The 24,971-nt window shown below is 43.0% G+C and overlaps 1 protein-coding gene across 1 annotated transcript in view; it reads left to right on the plus strand.

The window, feature by feature from the left end:
* Nucleotides 1–1,418: 1,418 nt before the first annotated feature.
* Nucleotides 1,419–24,971, plus strand: part of LOC139388318 (ephrin type-B receptor 4a-like) — a 50,929-nt gene continuing 27,376 nt past the window's right edge. The window contains exons 1-2 of the mRNA XM_071134921.1: nt 1,419–2,412; nt 21,301–21,371. Coding sequence (XP_070991022.1) covers nt 2,334–2,412; nt 21,301–21,371 — 150 coding nt within the window. The 5' untranslated portion in view covers nt 1,419–2,333. The remainder of the gene's footprint in view (nt 2,413–21,300; nt 21,372–24,971) is intronic.

Here is a 24,971-nt window from a genome sequence, read left to right on the forward strand (position 1 = left end):
ACGGCCTGTCCCAGTCGAACCCTAACGACGCTGGGCCAATTGTGCACAGCCCATGGTACCCCCAATCACAGCCAGTTGTGATACAGCCTGGAATTGTACCAGGGTCTGTAGTGACACCTCTAGCACTGAGATGCAGCACCTTAGACCACTGTGCCACTCGGGAGCCCATTTGTGACATATAAGTGTTTCGGGCAAAGTACAAAGTACAGAGCAAATAGCTCAATTCAACACCATTGCTAATAATTCCTTTATTATACACAGTCGATTTATAAGATTATTATCACATTTAGCAAGGTACATTAACTTACATTACAGCATTTTCTGTGTAGGACAAGGAGTTTTAACTCACCTAATGCCTCAAGAGGAAATGCCTGAGAGATATGTGTATGTTAAGTCATCTATGTGTGGTGTGAAAACATTTGTAGAACATTACAAACCATGAAGAAATTAATTTTAAAAAAAACTTAGAACACAGGAAATGTCCATTGTATGTCCTGCAGACCAATTCCATAATAAAGGCCAATCATAGTATAGTAAATGTGTATCATAATAAGCATTGTTTATACTTTCAGACACATAGTTTAGACCTAATTAATTCTCAAGCTTTCTCGTTCTCAGCCTGCACTGGCAGTCTTTCGCTGCTACTAATTGTTTTCCACCATGGGTCTTCCAGATCATTTACATAAGAAAAGGACCAACCGCTCCATAACTTTAATGAAGTCACTGCCGAGGAAATAACAGGCCAACCCACAATGCGGCTTCCTGCGACTCTGCATGGAGATAGCGCATTTGCATGGGAATGACATGAAACCAACAACATTCAGGTTTCTTTTCCATGGATATTGTAGTAGCCTGTATTTTTTTTATATCACTAGGCAAGTCAGATAAGAACATATTCTTATTTACAATGACGGCCTACCCCGGCCAAACCCTAACGACGCTGGGTCAATTGTGCGCCCCCCTATGGCACTCCTGGTGACGGCCGGTTGTGATACAGCCTGGAATCGAATCAGGGTCTGTAGTGACGCCTCTAGCACTGAGATGCAGTGCCTTAGAACGCTGCGCCACTCGGGAGGCCGAGTATGTATTGCTTACAGAGCAGACTAGAATGAAACTAAATATAATAAAAGAGAACACTGCAAAAGTATATCAAAAACCTGTTGGCTATTTCAATTTGTGTGTCATGAATGAAACATGATAACTCTGGTATGAACAATATCACTCCCGGCACTAAGGCTACCGAAGCTCGCAACAACGAAAAGGAAGTAACAGCTCTCCCCTCTTACATACACAATTGCAAAAAATATCACAAAAATGGGTCGGGCGAATGCGTTGATTTTCATATTCTTTTGACTTACAGCTCGAATTGACCTATGGTTGGCCGAAACTGTGTGCGTGGAGGCGGGGCGTAAGCAGTCAGTGTGTGTTAGTGCTATTCGGCTCTGAATGTGTGGAAATATCCCTAGTGAGAGGATACTGAGTGGACGGGGATAAGTGCATAACTTTTTGTTTCTAGTTTATTTTTCTTGAGAGTGATTTCTCGTTAAAAAAAATATTTCAGCTCTGTGATTTGTACATCGTTCTACATCATTGGGAGCAGCCTAAAGACAAGGGCAGAGACACGCAGTTGTTCCCGACCAGCTATCCACTTAATTTTTGGGGAGGAATTTACAGAAATATCAATACAATTTTGGATCTGGTCGTTTGTAAAGAAACAAACAGAACACAGCAGTAACATAATTTTCATTCATCTCGACAATAGAGTTTTTTTGCAAGTGCCTTGACTGCAGACATCGAATTGAGAGGAGATTTGGGAGAAGTCGTCGAGGGTTCATGGACAAAGAGTGGAACGAATACAGCCAATGATACGATAAGTTGTATCTACATGCGTCCCCCTTCTTGAATGTGACAGGGGGGACATGGGACAAGATCATAGGACAACTCCTCTATATAATTGTATAGCCACTATATGCAATATGTTCTAGTGCTATATAGCAACGTTTTTCTTAGTATGAAAGTTAATACTCTATTGACTATTCTAGATAAAAAAAAACTGGTGTTTTTTTATTTGTATCGACTTATTCCATGAGACATTGACTTCCCACCGTCAGTCAGTCAAAGCGAGGTTTTCCTTGTAATATTGTGACCACATTTTTTTTCACTCCTTCCCCAGTGAAACTGGTGTTTGAACTGTTGTCTGTGTCAGATGTGGTCAGTGTTGCGGCCAATGGGTACACGGCCCAGTTGACGGTGCCAGTAATTCACCAGTTTAACCTTTTTGACACACACAACCGAAGGAGTTCGTTTATATTACGGATATTCTGGATGCCATTATGGAGTTCATATCCAGTCGCATTGCCCCACTTTGGCTGGTCCTGCTGGAGTGTTTGCTTCTGTCGACAGCAGAGGAAGGTAGGTCGGATTGGTTCATATGACCTCCTCTAAAACGTTCTCAATCATGTACTGCTTATTGTCGAAGATAAATGTACTGTGGCGTTATTAGGCCACCTAATAGCTTATTGAAAATATGATTTAGTCCAATTTTGCCTTCAACTTCAGATTGTTGTTACATTGAAACAGCATCACATATTACATTGTAACAACTGCACTGTTACGTTGTAACAGTCGCACGTGCTTGTTACAATGTGACATACTGGTTGTAAATCATCATGATGGTTAATCAATCCTACACTCCTAAGTTTTTACTGTGTCATATTTTTATTTGTATGAAGAATCATAAGCCTCCACTATCTAACTATTGCAATTAAACTCTGAGTGAAACTTTGCCATTATTGAAGATTCACTTGTTGCACGTGTCTTTATATATATATATATATATATATATATATATATATATATATATATACAGTACACACTACCAATCAAAAGTTTTAGAACACCTACTCATTCAAGGGTTTGTCTTTATTTGTACTATTTTCTACATTGTACAATAATAGTGAAGACATTAAAACTGAAATAACACAAATGGAATCATGTAGTAACCAAAAAAGTGTTAAACAAATCTAAATATATTTGTGATTTGAGATTCTTCAAAGTAGCCAACCATTGCCATAATGACAGATTTGCACACTGGCATTCTCTCAACCAGCTTCATGAGGTAGTCACCTGGATTGCATTTCAATTAACAGGTGTGCCTTGTTAACTTCTTATGGCTGCCATTCCGTTAACGGGATAATTGTCATCAACGACCGCTGAATTGCATAGCACCACATTCAAATAATATTACAAAAAATATTTTAATTAATGAAATCACAAGTGCAATATAGCAAAACACAGTTTAGCCTATTGTTAATCCACATATCATGTCAGATTTTGAAAATATGCTTTACAGCGAATGCAATCCAAGTGTTTGTGTAAGTTTATCGATCACTCGACAAAACATTATGTACACCTAGCATCAAGTAGCTTGGTCACGAAAATCAGAAAAGCAATCAAATTAATAATTTACCTTTGATGATTTTCGGATGTTTTCACTCACGAGACTCCCAGTTACACAATAAATATTCCTTTTGTTCCATAAAGATTATTTTTTATATCCAAAATACCTCAGTTTGTTTGGCGTGTTATGTTCAGAAATCCACAGGAAAGAGCGGTCACGACAACGCAGACAAATTCCAAATAGTATCCCTAATGTCCACAGAAACATGTAAACGTTTTTTATAATCAATCCTCAGGGTCTTTTTAAAATATTTAATTGATAATATATCAACCGCAACTGTCTTTTTCAGTCAGAGAGGGAAAGACAATGGCAGCCCAAACTCTGTTACGCATACAAAACGCTGCTGGCACCCGGCCATACAATGACACAGTGTTATCTTTCTCGCTAATTTAAAAAATATAAGCCTGAAACTATATCTAAAGACTGTTGACACCTTGAGGAGGCGATCGGAAAAGGAATCTGGTTGATATCCCTTTAAATGGAGCAAAGGCAGGCTATGGAACATGGAGTTTTCAAAATAGAAGCCACTTCATGGTTTGATTTTCCTCATGGTTTTGCCTGCAATATCAGTAATGTTATACTCACAGACAATATTTTGACAGTTTTGGAAACTTTAGAGTGTTTTCTATCCAATACTAATAATAATATGCATATATTAGCAACTGAGACTGAGGAGCAGGCTGTTTAGTTTGGGCAACTTATTCATCCAAGCTACTCAATACTGCCCCCCAGCCATAAGAAGCTAAAAGTTAATTTGTAGAATTTATTTCCTTAATGAGTTTGAGCAAATCAGTTGTGTCGTGTCAATGTAGGGGTGGTATACAAAAGATAGCTCTAGTTGGTAAAAGACCAAGTCCATATTATGGCAAGAACAGCTCAAATAAGCAAAGAGAAATGACAGTCCGTCATTACTTTAAGACATGAAGGTCAGTCAATATGGAACATTTCATTAACTTTGAAAGTTTATTCAAGTGCAGTCGCAAAAACGATCAAGTCCTATGATGAAACTGGGTCTCATGAGGACCGCCACAGGAAGGGAAGACCCAGAGTTACATCTGCTGCAGAGGATACATTCATTAGAGTTACCAGCCTCAGACATGCATCTCACATCTCAACATCAACTGTTTAGTGACTACATGAATCAGACCTTCATGGTCGAATTGCTGCAAAGAAACCACTACTAAAGGACACCAATAAGAATAATATACTTGCTTGGGCCAAGAAACATGAGCAATGGACATTAAACCAGTGGAAATCTGTCCTTTGGTCTGATGAGTCCAGATTTGAGATTTTTGGTTCCAACCGCAGTGTCTTTGTGAGACGCAGAGTAGATGAACGGATGATCTCCACATGTCTGGTTCCTACCGTGAAGCAGGGAGGAGGAGGTGTGATGGTTTGGGGGTGCTTTGCTGGTGACACTGTCAGTGATTTATTTAGAATTCAAAGCACACTTAACCAGCATGGCTACCACAGCATTCTGCAGCGATACGCAATCACATCTGGTTTGCACTTAGTGGGACTGTCATTTGTTTTTCAACAGGACAATGACCCAACGCACCTCCAGGCTGTGTAAGGGCTATTTGACCAAGGATAGTGATCATGTGCTGCATCAAATGACTGGGCATCCACAATCACCATACCTCAACCCAATTGACATGGTTTGGGATGAGTTGGACCGCAGAGTGAAGGAAAAGCAGACAACACATGCTCAGTATATGTGGGAACTCCTTCAAAACTGTTGGAAAAGCGTTCCAGGAGAAGCTGGTTGAGAGAATGTGTGCAAGCAGTTATCAAGGCAAACTGTGGCTACTTTGAAGAATGTCAAATCTAAACCATATTTTGATTTGTTTAACACTTTTTTGGTTACTACATTATTCCATGTGTTATTTCATAGGTTTGATGTCTTCACTATTATTCTACAATGTAGAAAATATTAAAAATAAAGAAAATTTGTTGTATGCATAGGTGTTCAAAATTTTGACTGGTACTGGAAATATATACCTATGTATATACAGTTGAAGTCGGAAGTTTACAAACACATAGGTTGGAGTCATTAAAACTGTTTTTTCAACCACTCCACAAATTTCTTGTTAACAAACTATAGTTTTGGCTAGTCAGTTAGGACATCTACTTTGTGCATGACACAAGTAATTGTTCCAACAATTGTTTACAGACAGATTATTTCACTTATAATTCACTGTATCACAATTCTAGTGGGTCAGAAATTTACATACACTAAGTTGACTGTGCCTTTAAACAGCTTGGAAAATTCCAGAAAATGATGTCATGGCTTTAGAAGCTTCTGATAGGCTAATTGACATCATTTGAGTCAATTGGAGGTGTACCTGTGGATGTATTTCAAGGCATACCTTCAAACTCAGTGCCTCTTTGCTTGACATCATGGGAAAATCAAAAGAAATCAGCCAAGACTGGTTCATCCTTGGAAGCAATTTCCAAACGCCTGAAGGTACCATGTTCATCTGTACAAATAATAGCACACAAGTATAAACACCATGGGACCACGCAGCCATCATACCGCTCAGGAAGGAGACGCGTTCTGTCTCCTAGAAATGAACATACTTTGGTGCGAAAAGTGCAAATCAATCCCAGAATAACAGCAAAGGACCTTGTGAAGTTGCTGGAGGAAACAGGTACAAAAGTATCTATATCCACAGTAAACAGAGTCCTATATCGACATAACCTGAAAGGCCGCTCAGCAAGGGAGAAGCCACTGCTCCAAAACCGCCAGAAAACAGCCAGACTACTGTTTGCAACTGCACATGGGGACAAAGATCGTGCTTTTTGGAGAAATGTCCTCTGGTCTGATGAAACAAAAATAGAACTGTTTGGCCATAATGACCATCGTTATGTTTGGAGGAAAAGGGGGAGGCTTGCAAGCTGAAGAACACCATCCCAACCGTGAAGCACAGGGGGTGGCAGCATCATGTTGTGGGGGTGCTTTGGGACTGGTGCAGGAGGGACTGGTGCACTTCACAAAGTAGATGGCATCATGTGGGAGGAAAATTAGGTGCATATATTGATGCAACATCTCAAGACATCAGTCAGGAAGTTAAAGCTTGGTCGCAAATGGGTCTTCCAAATGGACAATGACCCCAAACATACTTCCAAATTTGTGGCAAAATGGCTTAAGGACAACAAAGTCAATGTATTGGCGGGGCCATCACAAAGCCCTGACCTCAATCCTATAGAAAATGTGTAGGCAGAACTGAAAAAGAGTGTGCGAGTAAGGAGGTCTACAAACCTGACTCAGTTACACCAGCTCTGTCAGGAGGAATGGGCCAAAATTCACCCAACTTATTGTTGGAAGCTTGTGGAAGGCTACCCAAAACGTTTTACCCAAGTTAAACAATTTAAAGGCAATGCTAATTGAGTGTATGTAAACTTCTGACCCACTGGGAATGTGACGAAAGAAATAAAAGCTGAAATAAATTATTCTCTCTACTATTATTCTGAAATAAATTATTCTCTCTACTATTATTCTGACATTTCACGTTCTTAAAATAAAGTTGTGATCCTAACTGACCTAAAACAGGGAATTTTTATTAGGATTAAATGTCAGAAATTGTGAAAAACTGAGTTTAAATATATGTGGCTAAGGTGTATGTAAACTTCTGACTTCAACTGTATATACACTACCGTTCAAAAGTTTGGGGTCACTTAGAAATGTCCTTGAATTTGAAAGAAAAGTAAAGTTTTTGTCCATTAAAAGAACATCAAATTGATCAGAAATACATTGTAGACATTGTTAACATTGTAAATTCCTATTGCAGCTAGAAAGGGCTGTATTCTTATGGCGTACAAAGGCCCATTATCAGCAACCATCACCCCTGTGTTCCAATGGCACGTTGTGTTAGCTAATCCAAGTTTGTCATTTTAAAAGACTAATTGATCATTAGAAAACCCTTTTGCAATTATGTTAGCACAGCTGAAAGCTGTTGTCCTGTTTAAAGAAGCAATAAAACTGGCCTTCATTAGACTAGTTGAGTATCTGAAGCATCAGCATTTGTGGGTTTGATTACACGCTCAAAATGGCCAGAAACAAATAACTTTCTTCTGAAACACGTCTGTCTAGTCTTGTTCTGAGAAATGAAGGCTATTCCATGTGAGAAATTTCCAAGAAACTGAAGATCTCATGCAACGCTGTGTACTACTCCCTTCACAGAACAGATCAAACTGGCTCTAACCAGAATAGAATGAGGAGTGAGAAGCTCCAGTGCACAACTGAGCAAGAGGACAAGTACATTAGAGTGTCTAGTTTGAGAAACAGACGGCTCACAATTCCTCAACTGGCAGCTTCATTAAATAGTACCTGCAAAGCACCAGTCTCAACATCAACAGTGAAGAGGCAACTCCGGGATGCATGGAATAGCCTTCATTTCTCAGAACAAAAATAGACTGACGAGTTTCAGAAGAAACTTCTTTGTTTCTGGCCATTTTGAGCGTGTAATCGAACAACTAGTCTAAAGAAGGCCAGCTTTATTGCTTCTTTAATTAGCACAACAGTTTTCAGCTGTGCTAACATAATTGCAAAAGGGTTTTGTAAGGATCAAATAGCCTTTTAAAGTGATAAACTTGGATTAGCTAACACACCGTGCTATTGGAACACAGGAGTGATGGTTGCTGATAATGGGCCTCTGTATGCCTATGTAGATATTCCATTAAAAATCAGCAGTTTCCAGCTACAATAGTCATTAACAACATTAACAATGTCTGCACTGTATTTCTGATCAATTCAATGTTATTTCAATAGTCCAAAAATGTGCTTTTCTTTAAAAAACTAGGACATTTCTGTGACCCCAAACTTTTGAACGGTAGTGTGTGTATATATATATAAATATGTATGTATATATTTGTATGTCTTTTAAAAACAGTCTAAGACAACATACCTACATGGATTCATTAAAGATAGATTAGTTGTGTGTGTGTGTGTGTGTGTGTGTGTGTGTGTGTGTGTGTGTGTGTGTGTGTGTGTGCGCGTGTGTGTGTGTGTGTGTGTGTGTGTGTGTGTGTGTGTGTGTGTGTGTGTGCGTGTTGGAAAGGTGACCCCGCCAGTCCACAGCCTGTATATGTGCACCCTGCCCAGTTCTGTGGTGTTCCACTACCAATCAATCCTGAACGGCATGGCTCCGATTAGTTCCACACTGCATGCTGAAATGGAGACACCTGGTCCCTTCTATCTACAAACAATTAACATGGTGCTGTTTGACAGGCATCGATAACACCCGAGCACGGCTATGGCATTACAGTAGACTTGAAGGGATTAGTTTGGTATGCCTACTACAAGGTCATTAATTAGCCACAGTAACACCACAATCAATTCATGATTATGTTTCATTTTTAAAATTTCAGTTCAGGTCATTTTAGAGGTCTTGTTGTCCCCTGCCTCAATACGTTTTTGAACTATTACAATTCACTCTGCATCTTAGCCCACAACGATACTCTGTAGGCTTGCTTCACTTACCGTTGAGAAGAGTTTTGAGGATCTAGGCCTAGACTGTAGAAAACCCACCTCCAACATCTGCTCTCTACTTTCCTCCTCGACTCACAACAGAAGGAGTAGAAAGAGAATCCGTGAGCTGGGAGTTAGGCTAATCTATTGAATGTGACCTCTTTCCCTTAACTGTGTTAGGGTTTGAACAAACAGGGTAAAAACTGAAACGGACGACTAGAAAAAGCTCAAACCAAGTTTATTCAACACACTGGGTGCCTCAGCTGCAAGCACAACTTATAAGTCACACTAGCACATATTTATACTTTCCGACTATTTTTTATTTGAACCTTTACTCAACTAGTGACAGCCTACCCTGGACAAACCCTCACCCAATTGTGCTCCGCCCTATGGGAATCCCAATCGCGGCAGGATGTGATACAGCCTGGAATCAAACCAGGGTCTGTAGTGACGCCTCTAGCACTGAGATGCAGTGCCTTAGACCACTGCGCCACTAGGGACATGTCTAAGATAAACAATCCTTCTCTGTTGCTAGGCAGAAACTCAGTTGGTTCCTCTTACTGGTATTGTCATGGCCCTGCCTAAGTCCAGGACCCTCATGGGCATGGAAGTGAGTGTGTATGGGACATGACTGTAGTCTGATGGTCTTCGGTGTGGCCCCTATGGCCCCCCCTCCCAGCAGTCTTCTCTCTTCAACTGTTGACATTCTTTAGAGTTGAGTTCCACATCCCTCATTGTCCTAGTTCCACAGCAACTTGCCTGCCCTATCAGCAACTGAAACTAGACTGTTGCTCTTGGCCTCTTTCCTTAGAAATATGAATATTCAGCAATAACATGTTTGAACAGAATATGAACTTTCACTTTCCCTTGTCTTACTTAATAACTTTCCATACACAGAGTTCCTATTCACCCTTCATTGACCGCAACATATACATTCCTTATGCATGTAAAGTCATCAATAAGCATGGTAACATGAATAGGTATATTTCAAGCCAGAATCCAACAACTGTTAAAGATATATATATATATAAAAAAATATTCAAACAGCATGTGATCATTTTTTAAGCGTTACATGCATGTGGTCCCTGCAGGGCTGTGAAGGTATTAAAAAGGGCAATGCTGGTAATTATTCATTTGGCAAGTTAAACTAGGCGTCCGTGGGGTACATTGGATTCGGTCCACAGGGTAAAATCCTCAAAAGGGCCCTAAACCCTCTGAGATTAGTGTGTGTGTGCGTGCGTGTGTGTAAATGATTAAACAAAGGTTGATCCCTGCGCATATCGTATAACAGATATTTAGTGGTCTTTGTTGAGAAGAGTTTGAAGAAAAAACAGACTTCCATCCCAGTGAGCCATTGAGCCAGTGAGCCTTCACAATCAGCCTCCATGATGAGCTAAACCTCAAAAAAACACCATCCTCTCTGTTGCTTTTCCTCCACCTCCTCTTTTCTCTCATCACCCCCTCGCTCTTTCTCTCTCTTCATACCTTCTCTGTGGATAGAGCGCCGCGATGAGTGACATTCTGCTTCACAGCCCATAAACTCAGTGTCTAAAACCAGCAAACGCTGAAAGAATGTTTTTTATTCAGAATACAAGAGGCCCTATGTGAAAGAGTTAGGGCCTCGTCGCCCCTCCCCTGCACTCTTTTATTTTGTTACTCTTTCCATCGCCCCTCTCTCTGCTGTGTGAGCGTGTCAGTGCAGTCAGGACTTGCCGACTGTCTCCCCTGCCGCGGAAATGCGGATCTCTTCCCAGAAATCCTATTAAATAAGAAAAGGATTTGCATTTTAAGCAATCCTCCCCCCTCACTGACACCCCCAGACATCATCCTCTGTGGCTTAATCCCACGATTAGCCCCTTGAAGAGTTAAACAGGCATCCGAGTGACGCAGCTGTAATCTACAGGCCAATCGGCCTCTACTCCAGAAACACTTGTTCTCTCTCTCTCTCTCTCTCTCTCTCTCTCTCTCTCTCTCTCTCTCTCTGTCTCTCTCTCTCTCTCTCTCTCTCTCTCTATCTCTCTCTCTCTCTCTCTCTCTCTCTCTCTCTCTCTCTCTCACACACACTCTCTATCTCTCTCTCTCTCTCTCTCTCACACACACACTCTCTCTCTCTTTCTGTTTCTTCGCTCTCTCTCACTCTCTCTCTCTGATGAAGTTGCCTCTGCAGACTGTGGCCTCGTCCTAGGCAGATTTTTCTGAGTGGGTATGGGTTGGTTATCAATGATATTTTAGTCACAAATGAGATGTGATACACATGGAAATGTGTCTGGTGGACGGCAGTCTGGTGGACGGCAGTCTGGTGGACGGCAGTCTGGTGGACGGCAGTCTGGTGGAAGGTAGTCTGGTGGACGGCAGTCTGGTGGACGGCAGTCTGGTGGACGACAGTCTGGTGGACGGCAGTCTGGTGGAAGGTAGTCTGGTGGACGGTAGTCGGGTGGACGGCAGTCTGGTGGACGGTAGTCTGGTGGACGGTAGTCTGGTGGACGGCAGTCTGGTGGAAGGTAGTCTGGTGGACGGCAGTCTGGTGGAAGGTAGTCTGGTGGACGGCAGTCTGGTGGACGGCAGTCTGGTGGACGGTAGTCGGGTGGATGGTAGTCTGGTGGACGGTAGTCTGGTGGACGGCAGTCTGGTGGGCGGTAGTCTGGTGGACGGCAGTCTGGTGGACGGTAGTCTGGTGGACGGTAGTCTGGTGGACGGTAGTCGGGGTTGATGATGGGAATGAAACAGCCACCCAGCCCACCACCACCACCCCTCCAAGCCATGCATCAATGTCAGTGACACGCTGACAGGCTGGCATGGGGCAAAGCAGGCGACCCTAGTGCTCTCCCCTGCTCCTCCACCCACATGCCACTCAATGTGAGAGGGAGCACACAGAGGAGAGGGAATGAGGCCACAGCCTATCAAATAGGACAGAGCAAGAGAATGACTCTTATGGAGAGGGTCATTTCTGTCAGAGGGTGTCGAGGAGAGACTGTTATCATGTCAAGTAGAAATTAGAAATGGGCTGACAAAAAGTGAGAGGGTGTGTGTGTGTTTTAATGTGTGTGTGCAGTAGGTTCCCAACCTTTTCCAGTTACTGTACCACCAATTTAATTTTGCTCTGCCCGGAGTACCCCTGAAGTACCCACTCATGTACATTATACCAGTAAGCCTATGGTCTCATGAGTCTTCTCAAGTACTCAAGTCCTAATATCCCTGGTTGGGAACCACTGCAGTAGGTGATCTGCACCTGGCTGTGAGACAGAGGTGTGCTGTGTGCTGTGATTCATGCAAACATTCACACACACACAGAGCATACACATTACATGTTCACACTAGTAATTTCATCCATCATCATACAAGGTTTCATACAAGGTCTTATTTCAATTTGGAACCTAAAAACCTTCCAAAAGTGTTTAGCTCTTCAAACCCCCCTGTCTTAAGCCTCTAAGAACAGAGAACATTGGAAGGAAGATCTTGAGCTCTAGGAGGAGGAGGTGTCAAATGAAAGAGTAGACCCATGGAAGTACTCTGTTGTATCAGGGTTTGGATGTGCAGATCTTTGAATGTTTTTTAGCCTGAGTCCGTTGTGCCATTCAGACTGACTGTCCTCCAGCGTCAAGCTGTCCACCTCCCACTGCGGATTAGTCACTGTGTGTGTGTGTGTGTGTGTGTGTGTGTGTGTGTGTGTGTGTGTGTGGGGTATATCTGCATGTTTTCTCTTGTGAAAATATCTATATACAGTTGTAATACAGTTTGTATTACTCTTTAACCAATGAGGACCCCAACGTTGATATGGTCAGTATGCCAGACGTTAGCGAGTGGAACCTGACAGTAGATGTTGGTCATATTATTTCTGCAGTCGATGTGTGTACTTTTGCGTCAGAGCACATTTGAGTGCGTATGTAGAAGTGTGTGTGAGAGCTGACCTTTTCTTTGGTTTATGTCTCGGTATTTAGTGTGCTGGAGAATCTCCCAGTCGGTCTGACATGGAGATACATACAAACCATTTTCTGTACAGAGCTTCTTATAAGGATGAGACTTGAGTGATATTTGGGGGGAGAAATGGGTCAAGATTGAACAACAGAACCACAAAAAGGAAAAGAAGCACTAAAACACACGACAGTCAACATGCTGAAAGCATATGTAGATTGTGCACACTTTGAAAACAATCCTGTGTGTCCCCTTCAACGCACGATGATAATCGTGAACTACTCTTTATAAACTTGTTATAAACCCTTATAAACATAATGAGTTATCTCTGTCACGTTCGTTACCATTGAGTCCCTATCAGTTAAACAGAAACAATTACAGAGAAACAAGGATCCCTTTGATTTGAGGTTGACTTAATCCCAAACCCTTTGTTTTAAACATCAACAGTGGCTCTGGTTTAGTCACGATGCCTATCAAACCATGCCAACTGTACCACTGTCTTTCTCAGTAGTCGGTGAGGCTCCTTGATCATGTAGAAAGCTGTTCCACTGTGTGTCTCTCTCTAGGGAAGGGAGGGAGCTTCTTTGTTCCACTCCAGCTCTCCTTAATTGGTCTTTTATGAAGTTTAATCTCACCCATAGCTCAGTGTCTTTTGTTAGCCAGGGAGGGAGATGTGGGAAGTCATCTGGACTCTTTCAGATCCCCCCCTTTGGTGTGAGATTAGCTACAGAACTAAAATCCAACCAGGGAGAAGAAAAAACCCAGAACATTACTACTGTCAACTCTTGAACAATCTCAGCAATTAGCTCACTGCAACGTGACATAAATGTTGAGTTAAAGCTGCAATATGTAACTTTTTGGGTGACCCGACCAAATTCACATAGAAATTGGAGTTATAAATCTGTTATTCTCATTGAACGCAAGTCTAAGAAGCGGTAGATCTGTTCTATGTGCGCTATTTCTATGCTTCAAATTCATAAATTTAGTTTTGCGTCTTTTACTTTAGGTTTTGCAAAATATATTTCACAGCGGTTTAGATGGTACATTGATTCTCTACACTATACTTGCTTGTTTTGTCACATAAACTGAAATTAGGCAAACTATTCGAATTTTAGCAACCAGGAAATGGCAGAGCAATTTCTGCATAGTGCACCTTTAATATTTTCCAACGTTCTGCAGACAACAGTCTATGAATGTTTAAAACTGTTGTCTGTTGTGTGGAAATTCTGCTGTTTCTACTTGAATAAGTTCTGCTGTGGCACAGACATTTCAGCCACCATATTATAATGTTACCCAACATTCCAGGCATTGAGTCAATTGTAACTTGCACATTTCTGAGCCCAAATGAATGCCAGACATGTAGGGTAGGTTTAATACACTTAATCCCCACTGCTAAGGTCAGCCATTTTGGTTCACAGCTGTGTTATTCAACTCTGGCTGAACACCCACACAGAATGGACCCTGTCCAGTAGCCAGTAGCCAGCTCCCTACAGTAACTGGGTCAGGTGATGTCCTGGGAGAGGAGAGAACAAGGACAGTAGTACCACCGGGCTGACATCCCTGAAGAGGAATAGATGAGTTGGAGTAAGAATAAAGGAGGAAAACATCTCTCTCTCTCTCTCTCTCTCTCTCTCTCTCTCTCTCTCTCTCTCTCTCTCACATGTAGACAGTCACACAGGTCCATGTGCTATCATCTTATGATAAGATTAGAGAGTGAAGTGTTGTGTTTTTCTCAGAGGGCCTCTCACTCAGCCTGCTGAATGCACTGTGAGGATGTCAGTCCATCACTCCTCAGCTCCCTTCAGACCAGGAGAGAAGCAGGAAACGGGAAGGAGGGGAGTGGGATTATAGGAGAGGGGGAGACCTAATCTCACAGGCTCAACTCTATGTCAAACACACATAAACAGACACACATCAGGTTTTGAACATACACTACAGATGTAGGATCTTAATTTGAGCCAGTTTTCTACAGCAGAAGAAAAATCCTGCAGCAACAGGAAATGTGAATTACTACGTGGATTATAATGAATGGACATTTGTAGGGGCTGATACATTTTTCATTACGGAAAATCAAGTCTGAAATTTCTACGTGGAAATTACAAACTTTAAAACCCTTTTAAAAACTCAAATACACTGCAAGTTTCCATTTCCTGCTGTGAAGGACAATTCTCAGCAGCAAAAGGGTGATCAAATTAAGATCTTACAGGTACAGCTCCTGATATATGATATATGTGATATATGACGCACACTCTTGTGCTTGAAGACACACACACACACACACACACACACACACACACACACACACACACACACACACACACACACACACACACACACACACACACACACACACACACACGAAGACTGCAAGGTGGTGTCTTAGTGGCCAAATGCCCTGATAAGCTCCACTAGTCTTTTTTCATCTCTCCTTCTCTGCCTTCATCTGTTTCTGTCTGTTTCTCCCTCCCAGCACTCCCATACATCCTTAACCCAGGTCAGCGCTGTCCAACACTCCTGCACTCTTCTCCCCACCCCTGACTTTCTCTTTCCCTCTCCTCTTAGCATGTTCTCCCATCCTACCCTAACCAGAATCTCCGTTCTCTCCTTCTCAGCCACCTTCCCACTTTATCTCTTCTCTATCTCTCCTCGCTCCTTCTCTCTCTAGGCGTGTAGGGGGTAATTGGCACTCTGGGTTTCCTTAATTAAAGCATGGGTCTAATTGTAGCCAATGCAGAGCGAAGGCTCACAGGCCTATCATTTCCTTATGACACTCCAGAGCAGCCAGAGAGAGAGAGAGAGAGAGGAAAAGCGAGAAAGTGGAAGGGCAAGTAGCAGAGAGGTAGAGAGGAAAGTGAAGAAGTCGGTCTGTAATTAAAGAGAGGGTTTGTGTTCCAACTCTGAATAGGTTGGGTCATGCAGCAGCTATCATATTCAAGGTCACTTATTTAAAGACTGGATACATGGGTTTATTCACCTGCTGTGTGGAGTGGATGGAGTTGGAGTCTTTGGAACAGAGCTGGTAGTATGGTAGGGTTCTTCTACAGTAGGGAGAGCCCTGTCCGGAGTCTTTACTGCTCTCTGAGGTCGTGAAAGGTCCGGAGTCTTTACTGCTCTCTGAGGTCGTAGAAGGTTCGGAGTCTTTACTGCTCTCTGAGGTCGTAGAAGGTCAGAAGTCTTTACTGCTCTCTGAGGTCGTAGAAGGTTCGGAGTCTTTACTGCTCTCTGAGGTCGTAGAAGGTTCAGAGTCTTTACTGCTCTCTGAGGTCGTAGAAGGTCAGAAGTCTTTACTGCTTTCTGAGGTGGTGGAAGGTCAGGAGTCTTTTCTGATCTCTATGGAGGTGGAAGTTAAGAAGTCTTTACTGCTCTCTAGGGAGGTGGAGGATTAGGAGTCTTTACTGATCTCTAGGGAGGTGGAAGTTCAGGAGTCTGTACTGCTCTCTGGGGTGGTGGAAGGACAGGAGTCTTTACTTCTCTCTGTGGTGGAAGCTCAGGAGTCTTTACTGCTCTCTGGAGTGGTGGAAGGTCAGGAGTCTTTACTGCTCTCTGAGGTGGTGGAAGGTCAGGAGTCTTTACTGCTCTCTGGAGTGGTGGAAGGTCAGGAGTCTTTACTGCTCTCTGAGGTGGTGGAAGGTCAGGAGTCTTTACTGCTCTCTGAGGTGGTGGAAGGTCAGGAGTCTTTACTGCTCTCGAGGGAGGTGGAGGATCAGGAGTCTTTACTGATCTCTAGGAAGGTGGAGGATCAGGAGTCTTTACTGCTCTCTGAGGTGGTGGAAGGACATGAGTCTTTACTGCTCTCTGAGGTGGTGGAAGGACAGGAGTCTTTGCTGCTATCTGAGGTGGTGGAAGGTCAGGAGTCTTTACTGCTCTCTAGGGAGGTGGAAGGTCAGGAGTCTTTACTGCTCTCTGAGGTGGTGGAAGGTCAGGAGTCTTTACTGCTCTCTAGGGAGGTGGAAGGTCAGGAGTCTTTACTGCTCTCTGGAGTGGTGGAAGTTCAGGAGTCTTTACTGCTCTCTGGAGTGGTAGAAGGTCAGGAGTCTTTACTGCTCTCTGGAGTGGTGGAAGGTCAGGAGTCTTTACTGCTCTCTGGAGTGGTGGAAGGTCAGGAGTCTTTACTGCTCTCTGGGGTGGTGGAAGGTCAGGAGTCTTTACTGCTCTCTGGGGTGGTGGAAGATCAGGAGTCTTTACTGCTCTCTGGAGTGATGGAAGGTCAGGAGTCTTTACTTCTCTCTGGAGTGGTGGAAGGTCAGGAGTCTTTACTGCTCTCTAGGGAGGTGGAGGATCTGGAGTTTTTACTGCTCTCTGGAGTGGTGGAAGGTCAGGAGTCTTTACTGCTCTCTGGGGTGGTGGAAGGTCAGGAGTCTTTACTGCTCTCTGGAGTGGTGGATGGTCAGGAGTCTTTACTGCTCTCTGGGGTGGTGGAAGGTCAGGGGTCTTTACTGCTCTCTGGGGTGGTGGAAGGTCAGGAGTCTTTACTGCTCTCTGGAGTGGTGGAAGTTCAGGAGTCTTTACTGCTCTCTGGAGTGGTGGAAGGTCAGGAGTCTTTACTGCTCTCTGGGGTGGTGGAAGGTCAGGAGTCTTTACTGCTCTCTGGGGTGGTGGAAGGTCAGGAGTCTTTACTGCTCTCTGGAGTGGTGGAAGGTCAGGATGAGATACGGCTCCATCTCCAATTCGAATTTGAATGAAAGGAAATATAATTGAATTCAGTGAAATTAAATGAAATTAATTTCAAAGGCCTCTTCTATTCTATATTAGGTGTAGTCTATACAAATATACATCTTGTACATAAAACATCAAACATGTTGTTAAATACATGCATACAAAATATTGTTGAAATAATTGGTTTTCCCTGATAAAGGAAAATGAAACCTGTATGTGAATAGTCTCATTTTAATTATATATATATTTCACCCTCAAGTTGACCCTAAGGCCTTCAAAAAGAATCCAATCAAAAGAAATGCTCGGTGTAAATATACTGTAACTGGCTATTCTAAGCAGGAAGGTTAAAAGAGTTGATGAACATTGTTTCCAGAGAAATGTGATATATTGTTTGGTATCTGGAAGTGTGACCTGTCAGATATAATTCAACTCTCATGTCATTTGACTGACTGGAATGTATTTGAATTGTACTCAGTTAAATCTTCTTCCTGTCACTCAAACTCAAATCCAATATCCTGTGAGGTGTGGCCAAATCAGTCTGAATTTCAACTCATGAGTTGGATGGGAGTCAATTCCAATATTCTGAATTGATCCCAACCCTGCACGGTGCTATCTAGAATCTAAAAGGGTTCTTTGGTCGTCCCCATAGGAGAATCCTTTGGAACCAACAAGGGTTCTCCAATGGGGACAGCCGAAGAACCCCTTTGGAACCATTTTTTCTAAGAGTGTGGTGTGTGTTTGTGTGTGTGTGTGTGTGTCTGTGCATGTGTGTGTGTTCAGTCAGTCCCAGTGTTTTCAGTCGGTCCCAGTGTGTTCATTCAGCCCCAGTGTGTTCAGTCGGCCCCAGTGTGTTCAGTCGGCCCCAGTGTGTTCAGTCAGTCCCAGTGTGTTCAGTCAGTCCCAGGATGTTCAGTCAGTCCCATCTCAATGATATCCTCCATTTACTGTTGGATGGGCTGTACTGTATCATATAGTTTTACATGTCTGTACATGCATATATATAAACCCTCAGACAAACACACACATGCATCCTGTCTCATAAAACATAATGATAGAGCAGTGATAAACACTGATTACACACACACCTCATACACCCGGCTGCCGTACCGGGCTGTGCCTGGAGGGGGTGACTGCTTTGTTTCTGCTGCTCCTTATGAATGATCATCATAGGACATCAGCAGGAGCAGGTGAGGAAAGGCACAGTGTGTATATGGGTGCGCACGTGACTCAATTCTAAAGTGGTGCACCAGTTACCACCATGAAGACGCTGTATAATTTGTTTTCCTGTGAACTTGAGGCAGAACACAAACTGGGGAAACACCTCACCACCATACCTTCCCATTCCTCCATTCCCCAAGGATGGAGTTACACTTTTTACACTCCTGTCTAAAGCTGAGAGCGACCCTGCCGCTCCCTACATCAGCCCTCATCCTCCTCAACCCTTCATCCCTCATCCTCCTCAACCCTTCACCCCTCATCTTCCTCAACCCTTCACCCCTCATCTTCCTCAACCCTTCACCCCTCATCTTCCTCAACCCTTCACCCCTCATCCTCCTCAACCCTTCACCCCTCATCCTCCTCAACCCTTCACCCCTCATCCTCCTCAACCCTTCACCCCTCATCCTCCTCAACCCTTCACCCCTCATCCTCCTCAACCCTTCACTCCTCATCTTCCTCAACCCTTCACCCCTCATCCTCCTCAACCCTTCACCCCTCATCCTCCTCAACCCTTCACCCCTCATCCTCCTCAACCCTTCACCCCTCATCCTCCTCAACCCTTCACCCCTCATCCTCCTCAACCCTTCACCCCTCATCCTCCTCAACCCTTCACCCCTCATCCTCCTCAACCCTTCACCCCTCATCCTCCTCAACCCTTCACCCCTCATCCTCCTCAACCCTTCACCCCTCATCCTCCTCAACCCTTCATCCCTCATCCTCCTTACCCTTCATCCTCCTCACCCCTTCACCCCTCATCCTCCTTACCCTTCATCCTCCTCAACCCTTCCCCCCTTTTCCTCCTCACCCCTTCATCCCTCATCCTCCTCAACCCTTTATCCCTCATCATCTTCACCCTTCATCCCTCATCCTCCTCAACCCTTCACCCTTCATCCTCCTCAACCTCCTCACCCATCATCCTCCTCTACCTCCTCACCCATCATCCTCCTCTACCTCCTCACCCATCATCCTCCTCCATCTCCTCACCCCCCCAACTCAACTCTCCTTGCCTCCCGGGTGTCCATCTCTTTATTCAGGGTGTTGGACTGTGGTTATCAGCCCTCTGCAGCCTGCTAGTCCCAGGGAAGGATGGGAGAAGAGTGTAGTTGAGAGACGGAGGGAAGGAGGGAGAAAGAGAGGGAGGGAGATGTCAGGGCTCTCAGGGACTGTCAATGGAGAAAGCGAGAGATATGGAGAGAGAGAGAGAGAGAGAGAGAGAGAGAGAGAGAGAAGGAAGTGTTTAGCCTGTCAGAGACAGGGAGGGAAGACTGTTAAAGCCAGGCACAGGTATCAAATGAGCCTCAGTGTAACGTCAATCTGTCAAACCTGCAGGATTCTTATCAAATTGGAATTATTGATGGCATGATTCTGCTCTGTTCTAAAGACAGCTCACCCAGAGACACACACGTGATAGAAACCTTTCATTCTATCTTTCCAAAAGCAGACTGTGCCAGAGAGTGTACCAAGATAGATAAAAGTAATTCCCTTTTGAGACAAAGGCAGGGTGGGGTGAGAGAGAGGAAGGAAGGAATTGAAGAGATAAAGAGAGATGTTGGTATTTGTGCACGGTGCTCTGAGGAGGTGTAATCATAGATCAAAGGAAGCCTGGTAGTGGGGAGACGATGTGGGCACGGCTGGGGATGGTCATGTGACTGGCTTACCTGCAGACAGCCTGACCCCTGAGAAGGACCCCTGCAGGGAAACCCCTTAGGGATGGACAAACAGGACACGGTTTTAAAACACACCACTGGGCTTCAGATGGAAGGAAACCTCATCCCATCAATAACTAATGGTCAGCTCACAATACAGGAGCGAGCCAGTCTACTGAGGGACAGCTGGAGGAAGAGACATTTTCACAGGAAAATAAATCATTTCAGTTCCGCTTGCCTGTGATATTTCTGCATTGTTCCTCTTCCGTTCTCAATCCGTATTGAATTACTCAATCATAGCAGAAATGTTCTGGCTGTAAGAGAGCTGGTATTCGGCCGACGCTTCAGGAGATTACACAAAATCATTTCATTTTTAATCACAGCTCACGGCTGGAGGGGTGTGCATGTTGTTCAGTAGGTGTAGGCGCTATACAAGCGTGTTTGTGTGTGCTCTGTGAATACATGAGAGTGAGCTTGAGTGTTGTGTGTGTGTCTGTTGTGTTGTGTATGTGCAATTGGAATATCCCCTTCTTCCCACAGCTAGTCCCAATGTCCCCCTCTCCCCCTGAGGACAGAGAGGTTTCTCAGCAGGTTATTTTTAATCTAGAAACAAGGGGGAGGCATTAAGCCAGACCTGTATGATACTGACCACAGACATGGAGGAGCGGGAGGGAGGGTGGGAGGGAGCGAGGGAGGGGGAAAGAACAGGGTCTATTTGGCACAGAACTCTGTTTTTCACTGTCTAATGTCCCTCTCAGTAGTGATGTATCATCAACCCCCCGTTACATTGAAGCAGTGGGTATAGCTAGAGCTACTTGATTTATACATGACACAGTTCTACTGCCTCAACCAGTGTGTATATCTGTATTAAAATGTCTCTGGGTCTACTGTTGAAGTGTGTGTGTCCTTAGCATATTGTTACATGTCTGTCTTCACAGAGGTCCTGATGAACACTAAGACAGAGACGTCAGATCTCAGATGGACCGTCTACTCCCATGACAACCCTCAGGTGTGTATACTGACCCCCCAAATGGATCCTCTCATTATCTTCTACTTTCTTTCTGGGAGATTCTCAATTGGAAAAAAGTCTGTCCTCTTCTCAGCTCCTCTGATCCTCCTGGACCCGGAAACCAAGGTCGAGTGTCAATTCGTTAGTAGGTGAACGGAGGGCTATGCTCCCCCTCCTCGATTACCTACTTCTGCAGAGGATTCACAAGAGCAACACGAGTTGAGATTTCATTTCAATTGAAAAGTTCCAAAATAATAAAGACATTTCACTTCATATTAGGTCTATATACAGTATTGTAATGATGTGCAAATAGTTAAAGTACAAAAGGGAAAATAAATAAGCATGAATATAGATTGGATTTACAATGGTGCTTGTTCTTCACTGGTTGCCCTTTTCCTGTGGCAACAGGTCACAAATCTTGCTGCTAGATATGGGAGTTTATTTGTTTTCGAATTCTTTGTGGTTCTGTGTAGTCTGAGGAAAATACTGTTGAAGTCGGAAGTTTACATACACCTTAGCCAAATACATTTAAAATCAGTTTTTCACAATTCCTGACATTTAATGATAGTATAAATTCCCTGTCTTAGGTCAGTTAGGATCACCACTTTATTTTAATAATGTGAAATGTCAGAATAATAGAGAGAAATATTTATTTCAGCTATTATTTCTTTCATCACATTCCCAGTTGGTCAGAAGTCTACATACACTCAATTAGTATTTGGTAGCATTGCCTTTAAATTGTTTAACTTGGGTCAAACGTTTCGGATAGCCTTCCACAAGATTCCCACAATAAGTTGGGTGAATTCTGGCCCATTCCTCCTGACAGAGCAGGTGTAACTGAGTCAGGTTTGTAAGGCCTCCTTGCTCGCACACGCTTCTTCAGTTCTGCCCACACATTTTCTATAGGATTGAGGTCAGGGATTTGTGATGGCCACTCCAATACCTTGACTTTGTTGTCCTTAAGTCATTTTGCCACAACTTTGGAAGTATGCTTGAGGTCATTGTCCATTTGAAAGAACCATTTGCGACCAAGCTTTACCTTCCTGATTGATGTCTTGAGATGTTGCTTCAATATATCCACCTAATTTTCCTACCTCGTGATGCCATCTATTATGTGAAGTGCACCAGTCCCTCCTGCAGCAAAGCACGCCCACAACATGATGCTACCACCCCGGGTGCTTCACGGTTGGGATGGTGTTCTTCGGCAAGCCTCCCCCTTTTTCCTCCAAACATAACGATGGTCATTATGGCCAAACAGTCCTATTTTCATTTCATTTCATTTTCACACCAGAGGACATTTCTCCAAAAAGTACGATCTTTGTCCCCATGTCCAGTTGCAAACCGTAGTCTGGCTTTTTTCTGCCGGTTTTGGAGCAGTGGCTTCTTCCTTGCTGAGCGGCCTTTCAGGTTATGTTGATATAGGACTCCTTTTACTGTGGATATTGATACTTTTGTACCTGTTTCCTCCAGCATCTTCACAAGGTCCTTTTCTTTTGTTTTGGGGTTAATTTGCACTTTTCACGCCTCTCCTATCTGAGCGGTATGACGACTGCATGGTCCCATGGTGTTTATACTTGCGTACTATTGTGTGTACAGATGAACGTGGTACCTTCAGGCGTTTGGAAATTGCTCCCAAGGATGAACCAGACTTGTGGAGGTCTACAATTTTTTTTCTGAGGTCTTGGCTGATTTCTTTTGATTTACCCATGATGTCAGTACATCCACAGGTACACCTCCAATTAGGGTCGACCGATTATGATTTTTCAATACCGATACCGATTATTGGTGGACCAAAAAAGCAGATTAAAAAAGCCGAAAATTCCGATTAATTGGCCGATTTTTATACATATATATTTGTGAAAATGACAATGACAACAATACTGAATGAACAATGAACTTAACATAATACATCAATACATCTATTTAGTCTCAAATAAATAATGAAACATGTTCAATTTGGTTTAAATAATGCATAAACAAAATGTTGGAGAAGAAAGTAAAAGAGCAATATGTGCCATGTAAAAAAGCTAACGTTTAAGTTCCTTGCTCAGAACATATGAAAGCTGGTGGTTCCTTTTAACATGAGTCTTCAATATTCCCAGATAAGAAGTTTTAGGTTGTAGTTATTATAGGATTTATAGGACTATTTCTCTCTATACCGTTTGTATTTCATATACCTTTGACTATTGGATGTTCTAATAGGTACTTTAGTATTGCCAGCCTAATCTCGGGAGTTGATAGGCTTGAAGTCATAAACAGCGCAATGAAGAGCTGCTGGCAAACGCAGTAACGTGCTGTTTGAATGAATGCTTACAAACCTGCTGCTGCCTACCACCGCTCAGTCAGACTGCTCTATCAAATTTCAAATCATAGACTTAATTATAACATAATAACACACAGAAATACGAGCCTTTGGTCATTAATATGGTCAAATCCGGAAACTATCATTTTGAAAACAAAGTGTTTATTCTTTCAGTGAAATACGTAACTGTTCCGTATTTTATCTAACGGGTGGCATCCATAAGTCTAAATATTCCTGTTACATTGCACAACCTTCAATGTTGTGTCATAATTATGTAAAATTCTGGCAAATTAGTTCGCAATGAGCCAGGCGGCCCAAACTGTTGCATATACCCTGACTCTGCGTGCAATGAATGCAAGGAGAAGTGACATAATTTCCCTAGTTTAATATTGCCTGCTAACACAAATTTATTTTAATTAAACATGCAGGTTTAAAAATATATACTTCTGTGTATTGATTTTAAGAAAGGCATTGATGTTTATGGTTAGGTACATTTGTGCAACGATTGTGTTTTTTTCGCAAATGCGCTTTTGTCAAATCATCCCCCGTTTGGCGGTTGGCTGTCTTTGTTAGGAAGAAATACTCTTAACACAGTTCGCAACGAGCCAGGTGGCCCAAACTGCTGCATATACCCTGACTCTGTTGCACAGAACGCAAGAGAAGTGACACAATTTCCCTAGTTCAAAGAAATTCATGTTAGCAGGCAATATTAACTAAATATGCAGATTTAAAATATATACTTGTGTATTGATTTTAAGAAAGGCGTTGATGTTTATGGTTAAGTACACATTGGTGCAACGACTATGCTTTTTTTGCGAATATGCTTGTTAAATCACCTGTTTGGCGAAGTAGGCTGTGATTCAATGATAAATTAACAGGCATCGCATCGATTATATGCAACGCAGGACAAGCTAGATAAACTAGTAATATCATCAACCATGTGTAGTTAACTAGTGATTATGTTAAGATTGATTGTTTTTTATAAGGTAAGTTTAATGCTAGCTAGCAACTTACCTTGGCTCCTTGCTGCACTCGCAAAACAGGTAGTCAGCCTGCCACGCAGTCTCCTCGTGTAGTGCAATGTAATCGGCCATGATCGGTGTCCAAAAACGCCGATTACCGATTGTTATGAAAACTTGAAATCGGCCCTAATTAATCGATCATTCCGATTAATCGGTTGACCTCTACCTTCCAATTGACTCAATTATGTCAATTAGCCTATCAGAAGCTTCTAAATCCATGACATCATTTTCTAGAATTTTCCAAGCTGTTTAAAGGCACAGTCAATTTTTTGTATG

This window comes from Oncorhynchus clarkii, chromosome 29 (assembly GCF_045791955.1).
Source record: "Oncorhynchus clarkii lewisi isolate Uvic-CL-2024 chromosome 29, UVic_Ocla_1.0, whole genome shotgun sequence".
Lineage (NCBI taxonomy): Eukaryota > Metazoa > Chordata > Actinopteri > Salmoniformes > Salmonidae > Oncorhynchus > Oncorhynchus clarkii.